At 46.9% G+C, this 12180-nt stretch overlaps 3 protein-coding genes and 1 non-coding gene across 4 annotated transcripts; 3 read left to right on the forward strand and 1 right to left on the reverse strand.

Moving 5' to 3' along the window:
* The first annotated feature begins 352 nt into the window (after positions 1 to 352).
* On the forward strand, positions 353 to 1959 carry LOC123063158 (uncharacterized). The gene is made up of 2 exons (XM_044486898.1): positions 353 to 1244; positions 1621 to 1959. The coding sequence occupies exons 1-2, from the start codon at positions 353 to 355 to the stop codon at positions 1677 to 1679; spliced, it is 951 nt and encodes a 316-aa protein (XP_044342833.1). The 3' UTR covers positions 1680 to 1959.
* A 147-nt stretch (positions 1960 to 2106) lies between these two features.
* Positions 2107 to 3237, forward strand: LOC123063159 (probable glutathione S-transferase GSTU6). Its single transcript, XM_044486899.1, has one exon. It carries the CDS (start codon positions 2324 to 2326, stop codon positions 3026 to 3028), a length of 705 nt encoding a protein of 234 aa, XP_044342834.1. The 5' UTR covers positions 2107 to 2323; the 3' UTR covers positions 3029 to 3237.
* Positions 3238 to 4598: 1361 nt separating this feature from the next.
* LOC123063782 (U2 spliceosomal RNA) lies at positions 4599 to 4795 on the reverse strand. The gene has a single exon (XR_006430554.1). It is a non-coding gene; the product is annotated as a U2 spliceosomal RNA (small nuclear RNA).
* A 461-nt stretch (positions 4796 to 5256) lies between these two features.
* LOC123063160 (delta(3,5)-Delta(2,4)-dienoyl-CoA isomerase, peroxisomal) lies at positions 5257 to 7486 on the forward strand. The gene is made up of 2 exons (XM_044486900.1): positions 5257 to 6076; positions 7111 to 7486. Exons 1-2 carry the CDS (start codon positions 5395 to 5397, stop codon positions 7299 to 7301), a joined length of 873 nt encoding a protein of 290 aa, XP_044342835.1. The 5' UTR covers positions 5257 to 5394; the 3' UTR covers positions 7302 to 7486.
* Positions 7487 to 12180: the final 4694 nt, after the last annotated feature.

Here is a 12180-nt window from a genome sequence, read left to right on the forward strand (position 1 = left end):
CTCCTTGGTGCTCTCTTTGGAGATCCATGATTGTCTTATTCATCAACGACATGGTTTTCAATATCCATCTTTAGTTAAAGATCTTTGGCTTCCGGACCAAAAAACTTGGAATCATGACTTGGTTTGCTCTCTTTTTCAAGAACCTTTGGCCTCTCTTATTGTGCAAACAGATATTATTGATGATGATAGTCCGGATACGCTTTGTTGGGATCTCACTCATAATGGTATTTGTTCTTCAAAATCTACCTATAAACTTTGTTTGCAGGAAATTCAGGCCATTCCTCGTAATGCACCTTCTGCTGTTCCTTTGGATCTCTCAAATCTTCTTAAACTCATTTGGAAACAAAAGGATATGCTCCCAAATATTAAAACTTTTGCGTGGAGACTGCTTAGGAGGGCTCTTCCTACAGGGTTGAGGGCTGGTAGATTTTCCATTCATATTTCAAAAACTTGTTGCCGATGTGGTCAACAAGAGGATGAGGTCCATCTGTTTTTCATGTGCTCTTTTTCTCGTGCAGCTTGGTTTTCCTCTCCTTGGTTTGTTCGTTCGGATGCTTTAGTCCAGGGGCATTCCACCTTGCATTCTGTTATTGATGTTCTTCGCATGAGGCATCTATATGGTTCTCTTTCTAACATTTGTACACTTCTTTGGTGTCTCTGGAAAGCAAGGAATGATTTTCTATTTCATAGGGCGAAATCTCTTCCTCATCAAGTTCACATTGCTGCTCTTGCATTAACCTCTAATGTGTATGACAATGCCCTTCTCTTGAATCAGACTCCAACTCCAACTCAGTTGTCTTCTAATCAAATTCCTTTGCCTGGCAGAACCCTTAGGTCTGATTTGTTGGCTGATGGGGCTAAAATCTATTCAGATGCAGCTTTTAGGACTAAGAAAATTCCAGGTTTGTTGCAAGGACAGGTTGGCACAGGTGTGGGAATCTTTATTTCCTTACCCTCTAACGGAGGAGAGATCAATGTGCAAGTGCAAGCTTCAGCTCCTCCAACTTCTACTCCTCTGCAAGCGGAGGCTCTTGCACTAAATTTTGCTGCTTATCTTGCATCTCAACTCAACATTGCTCAACCTACTTTTCTGACGGACTGCTTGGTTTTAGCAGGGGCTGCTGCTCTAGGTAATGTCTCCACTTCTGAAACTCCATGGAGTATCAGGAAATCTTTGGCTAGTTTTTTTAAGACTACTTATCAGCTTCAGCCAAAGGTGTTTCACATTTCTAGGGAGATCAATGGTATTGCTCATAATCTTGCTCAACAAGTTTTCTGTGCTATTGGCGACACTCGACTTTCTTGTTTTGTTGCAAGACACAATTATGGTCTTTGCCCAATACTGCCTCTTCTTGAAAATTTTTAGATTCAGAGCTTTAGAATTCATACAGTTCACTGTTATTAATTTTCTCCCTGTAGGTTTTGGTCTGGCAAGTTTTTATCTCAGTTATAGATGGTAGCCTGGGCTTGTTCTTTGTTTCTTCTCGAGCTCTGCCTTCTCTCTGTACTTTGTGTTGTGCTTGGTTTTTATTCGTTTGCAGATCTCTGGAGTTTGATGCTATATCGCGAAGCTGGAGTACATCAGTTTCTTATTTTGCAGGGTTTTCATCTTGGTTGCAGATGTATTTTGCTGTTTCTACAGGACCTTGACATGCTTGCTTCAAGAAAGATGGCAGTGAAGCAAAAGACAACAGCAATTCAGAGTTTCAGATTCAGAGTGTTCTTGTGCTAGAGTGTTCCTGTGCTAGTTCTGACCATGTTGATCATGGTGTAGTGGTCATTCCCTCTTTGCCTCATATAGGGTTTTTCTTCAGCTCTCTTTTCTAGATACTGCTGCTACTCCTCTCTACATCTTCAGCAGATCTATGTAATTCTTTTTGTACTTTCTCTACGAGCTGAATGAATTTGGCACTTCGGTGCCTTTGCTTGTTCAAAAAAAAAAAAACATCTTCGTAATCACTCTGAACATATTAAGCGCTTTATTGGCAAAGAAAACAAAAGCAAATTCGTCAAACACTGAAGCGTCACGTGTGACGCCAAGCGAGTCAACCTTCTTCCGGCGAGTGAGAGCCGACACTTGCAACGAGTCGGCTCTTCCGTGCAAGCATGCCGCGCACGCCAATGGCGACGCACATAATCACAGACCCGTGGCTCTAGCAGCTTCTCTACCACCAACTGGTCAGCCTAATTTCTGCCTCTATAAATTAACAAGAAGGACGACGAAGATACTCGTATTATCATACCCACTTGCAAATTCAGTTCAGAGCACCGTGGTCCTCTGGCAAATAGTTTAATCGCGAGAGGAAGAGATCGGTCGAAAACGATGGCCGGCGAAGGAGACGGCGTGAAGCTGCTGGGCACGGTGGTGAGCCCGTTCGCGGTCCGCGTGCGCATGGCGCTGCACCTCAAGGGCGTGAGCTACGAGGACCTGGAGCAGGACGTGTTCGACAAGGGCGACCTCCTCCTCGCCTCCAACCCAGTGCGCAAGAAGGTCCCCGTGCTCCTCCACGCCGGCAGGCCCGTCTGCGAGTCGCTAGCCATCGTCGAGTACGTCGACGAGGTCTGGGCCGGCGCGGCCCCGCTCCTCCCCGCCGACCCCCACGGCCGCGCCGTCGCGCGCTTCTGGGCCGCCTACGTCGACGACAGGTTGGTCACCGCGATGTTAGGCATCCTGCGCGCGACCACCGATGAGGAGCGGGCGGAGAGGCTCGACGCCGCGCTCGCGGCGGTCAGGCCCTTGGAGGACGCCTTTGCCGAGTGCTCTGGCGGCAAGGCCTTCTTCGCGGGCGACTCCGTCGGGTACCTCGACCTCGCGCTCGGGTGCCACCTCTTCTGGTTCGAGGCGCTGCGCGAGATGTTCGGCGTGATGATCATCGACGCCGGCAGGACTCCGCGCCTGGCCGCCTGGGCTGGAAGGTTCGCGGAGACGGAGACGGCCGAGAAGGCGGCGTCGCCCATCAAGAGCCTAGTGGACTACGCCGGGAAGTTGCGGGCTATCTGGGCTGCTATTGCCGCGGCTGCCAACTAATTTAAGTGGCTGGAAGTTGAAGAGCTTCTTGATTCGGCCGCCTCGAACTAGTGTAAACATAGGTAGATTTCATTTTTCTACAAACAGAGTTCACAATAAAATGGCCATTTGTTTTGATAAAGTTGTGGCTGAGCAACCCACTTATCTTGTTCATGGGTGTAGTACAACATTATATGATATCAGAACAAATGGAGAAAATTTCAAAAATACATTCTTTTTGCGGGAAAAGAATAAAATAATTAAGAGCCTTTAGAGTGAAAGTAACATAAACCCACAAGTTCAAGCGATTTGGAATACACGCAACTTCTGAGCTAGCAGTGGAAACATAATCCAAATTTGTTTGGTTAACCGTTGATGAGAAATCCGACAAACTAGGCCCATGTACCATTGACAAGATAGTGACTCACTAAATTTTGACTTAAGCCGACCATTGAGCTCAGCTAGCATGCTCCGTCTGTCCGAATTACTTGTCGCACAAATAGATGTGTTTAGATATATTTTAGTTCTAGATACGTTCATTATTATTCATTTCCGCGGCAAGTAATTCAGGACGAAGGGGGTATTATTTTCCATCCGTACTTGCCTCTTTCCGTCTCTAAATTCCCCTTGATATGATCGAGCCAACAAAGAGGTGGCAGCTATAGTTGGTGACTTTGTCGGCGATGTGTGATATGAGTGGTGGTGTCGGGGAAGAGCACACACTCTCCCATCCCCCTTTCCCCCAATAAAAAATTAAGCCATTTTCTTTGTCAAGGGAATCGTCCCTCTGTAACGTGCATCGTCACCCCGGTGTCCTTCCTCCTCCTCGAGTGGAGTGCCACCGCTACTGGTCCCCCCCTCCTCCTCCCCCAATCGGTTCGAAAGGGCTATACCATTGATTCAATACACTGTTTAGTGTGCCATAAGTTTCAAAATAAACCTTTTGGTTCGACTCTTATTACGTAATATTTCTATGCCGACGCAGTGCAAAACTGGGACAAAGAAAACACACAATGTACTCCATGCATGAACCTTTACTCTCCAAACAGTTTTCACGCCCGAGAAGGTCTACTCAAATGTAGTTACTACCTTCGTCTCAAGAAAAAGCCTATAATAACGTCTTATATTTTGAAAAATGAAGACAATAAGTTCGTAGCGAATACTCCAACATTAATCTGTCCTCATTGCACTGCGTGAAGGCTTCATGGATTGCGAGGCAATTTTCATTCATCAATTTTGTGGATAAAAATATAGGCGGAAAACAGATGTGACTTCAGTTGTTATATACACCACTCAGTTTTAGGAATCAGCCTATCAACCCAAACTGATCACCCGCAAAAAAAAAAAAAACTGATGACAGGGCAAAGGAACCTTATCAAATATACCAACCGCATACTCCACACCATCCCGTGCTTCTCCCAGGAGCACCACCACCTGCATGTTTCTCGACTCAGGCTGTGGTGACCAAACCTGGAAGACGCGCACGAGCAGATCAACACGGCGCTGAGGGAGAGCAAGCCGCGCCTGCATGTCAGCAGCTTCAATCAACACTGAATTAAAGCTGCATTACATAAATTTTTAATTAATTTGGTTGGGGTGCGCCTGCCCAGGCAATAATGCAACGCACTGGGCAACACCTGAGGGTCCCAATGGCAAACCATTATGATGGACCCTCTTCCATAAAAAATAAATTTAATATCATTGTAGACACATGGCCCACATATCAGATATTAAACTGATAAGAACAGATACTACACTCGATCTTAGCCAAAAGGCCGAGAAAGGTATGCTTCAACCCGCCGGCCACCCCTGCTCTTTATAGCCTCGCAGCGCCCCGCCTCCCCCTCGCCAAGCGATGTGGGTCATGGGCTCGCCAATCCCCTCGCATGGGCCGTAAAGATCCTGAAGCGAGCCTTTCTTTCCTTGAGACGCACAGGTGGGCCTTCGTCCCGTCTCGCTCGGCACCGGTGGGTCATGGTTTTCTAAAGGAAAAAAAAAGACACTAGTGGGTCATGGGTCCCGGTGGCAGTCAGTAAAGTATGCTTCATTTTTTACTTTTACCAGCTGATGAAAACTCATGGAAAATCGCTGTGAAAAGAACAAGACTGAGGCTGGATTGTACTGCGGCCGGGCCGAGGCAGCATCGTTAGGAGCTTTCGACAGGTTAGTTTTTTCTGATGATTTCCGAGCTGCTTATCTTATCTAGCAATCTCGTTGCGTCCGCACAAGAAAAACAAGAGAGGATTAGCTTCGGTATTTACCACTATGATGATGGCTTCCTTCCTTCCTTCATATTAGCAGCAGCAGCAGCAGTCAACAGAGCAGCACAGGCGGCTAGAGTTTAATCCCCACACGGCACACGCCACGCACACGGCGGAGGAGCTCAGATGGCCAGCGGCGGCGCGTCGGACGCGGAGGCGGAGCTGCGGCGGGGCTTCAAGGCCCTGGCCGTGACGCGGCCGGACCCGGCGGCCGCGGTCTACGAGGTGCGCCTCAGCCGCCCCGCGCAGCGCAACGCGCTCAGCCCGGACTCCTTCGCGGAGATCCCGCGCGCCATGGCGCTGCTCGACCGCGTCCCCGCCGCGCGCGCCGTCGTGCTCTCCGCCGCGGGCCCCCACTTCTGCGCGGGCATCGAGCTCGGCGGGCCCGGGAACCCGCTCACCGCGCCCTTCAGCCGGGGCGCCGACCCCGCGGCCGCGGCCGAGGGGCTCCGCCGCGCCATCCTCGGCATGCAGGCCGCGCTCACCGCCGTCGAGCTGTGCCGGAAGCCCGTCATCGCGGCCGTGCACGGCGCCTGCGTCGGCGGCGGCGTCGACCTCGTCGCCGCCTGCGACATACGCTACTGCTCAAAGGACGCCACGTTCGTGCTCAAGGAGGTGGACATGGCCATCGTTGCCGACCTCGGCGCGCTCCAGCGCCTGCCGCGGATCGTCGGCTACGGGAACGCCGCAGACCTAGCCCTCACGGGCCGCAGGATCACCGCCGCGGAGGCCAAGGAGATGGGGCTGGTCAGCAGGGTGTTCGATTCCAAGCAGGAGCTGGATGCTGGTGTTGCGAAGATCGCCAAAGGTATAATTTCTCTCTGCTGTTCTTTCTTTGCCTCTGTACTCTGCCAAAATGTTTAACATGAATTGTGCAATTCCAAGTTCAAACTAATAAAGGATGTCACCTGGAATTTCACAACCTACAAAACAGTCCTTGTTTGGAGTTGAGAACTTGAGATGTCATGACATCATTATGTAGGTCATGTCGGCAACAAAATGAACAAGGGTGTCTCTCTTGGGTATCTGTGTATATGTTGTTGATAAACTTATTTATACTCTGATTGCAGTTGATCTAACTGGAATCGGTAGATCCATTTGGCTGGATAATATTTGATTTTATGTTAGTCAGAACCTGTTGATTCTGGAAAAATTGAGGTTAAACTTCATGTTAGTAACATTAACAGCACGCATGAATTGTGTCTTTAAATACAATTGGTTGGTGGCCTTCTGTTATTTTAGCATAGTATCTCTAGTTCAGCTTAAACTTTTCACAGGCTTTCTAGAATTCCAACTCACCCAGCTTTCCTAAAGATCCATCTATATTCTCATTTCCTGGTTTTTGTGCATTTGCTATAGTGTGCTTGGTGTCCTATAAGTGCAGGGTTAAATGTTTCTCTTACTACATTAAGCAGCAAAATCCACCACTCTCTTGATTGGCTGCAGAGGCGCTGTGCTCCATTTCCCAACATCATGAGAAGTGTACTGGAAAGTTTGGGTCATATAGTTAGTGTTGTTAGTTTGAAGTCAGATGCACTTGAATCAATCAAATGAAGCATTGTATAATGGTTAAAAAGGGTTCACAATTCACTAGTGTCGCCCCTCTATCGAGCCAGAAGCAAGTTGGATTTGTTCATCCAAGTTGTAAGTAGATGCACATATGTAGGTCTGACTGTTCCATGTTCATAGGGTGTTACCATAATTCAGATTCATGCACAAGACGTCCCTGTGCAAACCAGTTTCTTGTTAACTATGCCTACCACTTTTTCTCCATCAACTATGTAACTCAACAAGCTGCGACCTATGATGGACCAAGAGACATTTTTTTTTTCATTGTTTCAGAAATATCAGAGAAGTCGGCAAACGCAGTGATGGGAACGAAGGCAGTTCTACTGAGAAGCAGAGATATCACAGTAGAGCAGGGCCTGGAGCATGTAGCGACTTGGAACTCTGGAATGCTGAGATCTAATGACCTGATGGAGGCCATCAAAGCTTTCATGGAGAAGCGGAAGCCTGTTTTCTCTAAGCTCTGATGATCTTCATCATGGGCGAAAATTTATATGTGAACCCTAGCCACCTGAGAATGAAAGTGAGATGGTAGAATGTAGACAAGAAATAGTACAATCTATGAATTTGGAAAACAAGTGCTCTTGTTATCTGTATCTTGTATGCATATCATATCATATATAAAAGGGAATAAAACAAGGATTTTATGGTATTTCCTTAGCACTACTGATGTCCGTATTGATTAGTGATATGTTGTGATGCCTATAGATTAACCATTCCCACTTGTAGTGTGATGCGCTTTTGCAGAGAGTTGAGTACCTTCACAATAGGAGTGTGATTTACCTGATTTGAGGGACTGGAAAGTTCACGAGCTTATTGTATCTTGTTTTTTTTAGGATAACCATGCATATGTTCATAGAACAACAATGTTACAACCAATCCACGTGAAAACAACAAGAAAGCACGAGAGAAGAACCGTGCCAAAACTCTGCAGAAAAACACCTCCAGCAAGAAATAGCCACTAAGTATCTGGGTTGGGTGAACAAGACCAATGAGAAACTGACGGCGGTATAAGTTGAATTTCAGTCCTGAAGAGGTGAGTTTGGTACTCTGATGTTATCGCGGTACCAACCCCCTTTGGTTACCATGTCAATTTGTTTTTATCTATAGCTCTTATGTGTTTTAAGTTTGCCAAATTTAGCTTACAGCATTTTCAAGTCCGGTTATTATTTAAACCAGAAATTAGTACATCGCTTACTTAATCGATCTGCAATGAATTTTTGCATGTGGTTTAACAAGGTCACATACTGAAAAACAAATTAACCCACGTCTAAACGCCTGTCTGAAAATAGCTCCAAAATAATTTGGGTGACTCCCACATGCACCCTCTGTAAAAATATTAGTAGAGGGAATACCACGTTATGACTCGAAAATTCGAATCTGAGCCCGAGCTCATCTGCACCTGCGCTCACGAAAAAAATCAAAATAAATACTAGAAAAATTCAAAAAATTCCAAAAAAAAATTAGGGTGGTAGACAATTTGATGCGTGAGGTACGCTTTAATTTTCAAAACATTTGGACTTCTGTGCAGCTCTCGAGGTTTGGGCATGTCCTCGACAGTCAGAGAATTGCGCACTTTAGTGCAAACACATGCTCCTACTGTGCTCTGTGTAGTGGAAACCCAGCTTCACAGAACTAGAGTAGAAAAATTAGCACCATTGCTTGGTTTTAAGAATGGTTTTGCAGTTAGCAGTACAGGTCGATCTGGTGGCCTGGGTATGTACTGGAATGATGATGTTAAAATTGAAATATTACCATATTCACAGTATCACATGGATGCGATTGTAACTGGGTTGGAAGGGGGCTCATGGAGACTTACGTGTGTGTATGGGGAGGCACACGTGGCGGAAAGACATAAAACGTGGGACATGTTGAAGTTTATAAGAGCATCTTCGGACTTGCCGTGGATGTGTATAGGGGATTTTAATGAAGTCTTACACAGACACGAGCACGTTGGAGTGTTGGAGAGAAGTTATGCCCAGATGTCTGGCTTCCGAGATATGTTGGATGTGTGTGGCCTGGCTGATCTAGGTTACAAGGGAAATTCCTGGACCTTTGAGAAGCGAGTTACCGGGGGCAGTTTCTGTAGAGTTCGCCTGGACAGAGCCTTAGCTTCTCCGGACTGGAGTTCGAGATATCCTGACGCTACTTTGTTCCACCTTGTAGCAGCTGGATCGGATCATTGCCCAATACTACTCAGGCTTTCTGGACATGTGGAGCGGCATCCAATTGGAAAAAAGAACAAGTTGTTCAGGTACGAGGTTATGTGGGAGTCTCATGACTCTTTCTCGCCATTGTTATCTAATCTTTGGCAGGGAAAGGGAAAGGCCACCACATGTGGCGAGCTACAGCACAAGCTGGAATCCATCTCGACCAAGTTGCAATCTTGGGAACGTGACACCTTTGGTAGTGTTAAAAGGCGAATCAGCGAACTTACCACTGAGCTGGGAAGACTGAGAGCTGATCCGATCCGGGTTGGCCCTAGTCATGCGGAGATAAAGATCAGCAACATGCTCATTGAATTACAACAGAGAGAGGAGGTGATGTGGCGCCAAAGGTCGAGGATCCAATGGTTGTCTGAAGGTGACAAGAATACAAAAAATTTTCATCTCCGTGCTAGTCAGAGAAGGAAGAAAAATCGTATTACTCGGTTGAGGAGGGAAGATGGAGCGTACACGGAGGATGAGGCAGAAATGTGTGCGCTCGCAATAGCCTTTTATACTGACCTATATGGGTCCGAGGCGACTCACGGCTTGGAGGAGGTTCTAAATGTGGTACAGACCAGGGTGACACATGACATGAACGAGCTGTTGGTCGCCCCTTTTGATGGAAAGGAGGTTAGGACGGCATTATTCCAGATGTTCCCGACCAAGTCTCCTGGTCCGGACGGGTACCCGGCACACTTTTTCCAGCGCCATTGGGCAGTGTGTGGGGAGGAAGTTACCATGGCAGTGCTACGGTTACTGCGAGGTGAGGAAGATATGGCATCTATTAATCAAACCTTTTTAGTGCTGATTCCTAAAGTTGCCAGCCCGGAAGATCTTAGCCAGTTCAGACCTATAGCATTGTGCAATGTTTTATACAAAATTGCCTCAAAGGTTTTGGCGAATCGTTTGAAGATAATCCTCCCGGAGATTGTAGCAGAGGAGCAGTCGGCATTTGTTCCTGGGCGCCTTATTACAGATAACATTATTACTGCTTTTGAATGTCTACATTTTATGAAGGGAAACAAAGCAAAGAAGAATAATTTCTGTGCTCTCAAGCTGGACATGAGGAAAGCTTATGACGGAATTGAGTGGAGCTACCTACGTGCAATCATGTCCAAGCTTGGTTTTCACCAACAGTGGGTTGATATGGTAATGAGGCCTGTCTCAACAGTCTCTTTTTCCATTCTCTTCAATGGTGTGAAGTCTGAAAAGTTTGCCCCCTCCCGAGGTTTAAGGCAAGGTGATCCAATATCTCCGTATTTGTTTTTGTTAGCAGCAGAGGGCTTATCAAGCCTCATAAAAGATCGTTGTGAATCATCAGCTCTTCAAGGTGTAAAAGTGGCAGAGTCAGCACCGGCGATAAGCCACTTACTGTTTGCAGATGATTGCCTGCTGTTTTTCAAGGCAAATCTGGAGAGTGTGAATCACATTCGGGATGTTTTGGAATTATATTGTAATGCGTCAGGGCAGCGAGTAAATCTGGACAAATCGTCCATTTTCTTCAGCAAGGGGTGCTCGGAGGCATTGAGACATGATATTAAAGATTGGCTTGATGTCCACCAGGAGACCCTGAATGAGAAATACCTAGGAATGCCAATTGACGTGGGGCGAGATAAAAATGGTAAACTCCAGTTCTTGAAAGACAGAATATGGAAGCGGGTGCAGGGTTGGTTTGAGAAGACATTGTCAGCAGCAGCTAAAGATGTCCTCATCAAATCTGTAGCGCAGGCAATACCCACTTACTCGATGTCATGTTTCAGGTTACCAAGAGGCTTATGCCAGGAGATCAATTCCATCCTACGTAAGTTCTGGTGGGGATGTAAAGCTGGTGAACGAAAAGCTTGCTGGGTGGCATGGTCGGATATGACAAAGCCACGGTACATGGGAGGACTAGGGTTTAGGGACATAGAATTGTTCAACCTAGCTCTTTTAGCTCGTCAAGCATGGCGGGTTCTACAATCACCAGATAGTTTGAGTGCGAGGATACTCAAAGCGAGATACTTCCCAGCAACAGAATTCTTGCAAGCAGATTTGGGCTCGCGACCGTCGCAGGTATGGCGAGCCATCCTTGATGGGAGAGATACTCTAAAGCAAGGGATAATTAAGAGAATTGGTACGGGCGAAGCTACCGATCCATGGAATGACAACTGGCTGCCCCGAGATGGAAGACTACGACCTATTGCTTGCCTGGCGGCGCATGCCCCTTCCAGGGTGAGTGAGTTCATTGATCGTACGTCAGCAACATGGAACTGTGAGAAGCTTAAGGAGTGTTTCCTGTCGATGGATGTGGAGGCGATTCTGAACCTCCCTTTGTCGACCAGGAACCAGCAGGACGAGTGGGCTTGGCACTACGACCGCAAAGGGGTTTTTACAGTTCGATCAGCATACAAGATGCTTGTGCATACCAAGACAACAAGGGAAGCTTGGCTGGAGGGGTCAGCTGCTTCGTCTGATACAAAAAGGTAGAAAAATAGTGGACTTCCCTTTGGCGAATCCAAGTTCCATCCAAAATAAAAGTTTTTTTATGGAGGCTAGCAAAGCACTCTCTCCCGACGAGTGATGTTCTTAAACATAGAAATATGGCAGTGGAAGATAAATGTGCAGTGTGTGGAGAATATGACTCGTGGAAGCATTCGTTGATCGAGTGTACAATGGCTAAATGCGTTTGGGCTTTGGCATCAGTGGAGGTTGCGGAACAGGTCTCCATGACGCAACAAGGGAATGCGAGGGACTGGATTTTTGAGCTCATTGAAAAATTACCCTCTAGTGAAATGACAGAGGCGTTTGTCTCCCTATGGGCTATCTGGCACGCAAGGCGGAAGGTAATTCATGAAAATCTATTCCAAAGTCCATTATCTACTCATTGCTTCATCAGGAGTTTCATGGAAGATCTAGGTGTGGTACAGAGCAAGATGAATAACAAGGTACAAGCAAGACAAGTGGAGACCAATGTCCAGCAATGGATCCCCTCACCAACCGGCTGGACGAAGGTAAACGTGGACGGAGCCTTGGGAAAACTTGATGACAAGGCTGCCGTTGCAGCTGTAGCACGAAGCTGTGAAGGTGAATTCTTGGGAGCTTTTTCTGTTGTCTTCATAGGAATTTCAGATGCAGAAACCGTTGAAGCTCTTGCGATAAG

Source organism: Triticum aestivum, chromosome 3A, assembly GCF_018294505.1.
Source record: "Triticum aestivum cultivar Chinese Spring chromosome 3A, IWGSC CS RefSeq v2.1, whole genome shotgun sequence".
NCBI lineage: Eukaryota > Viridiplantae > Streptophyta > Magnoliopsida > Poales > Poaceae > Triticum > Triticum aestivum.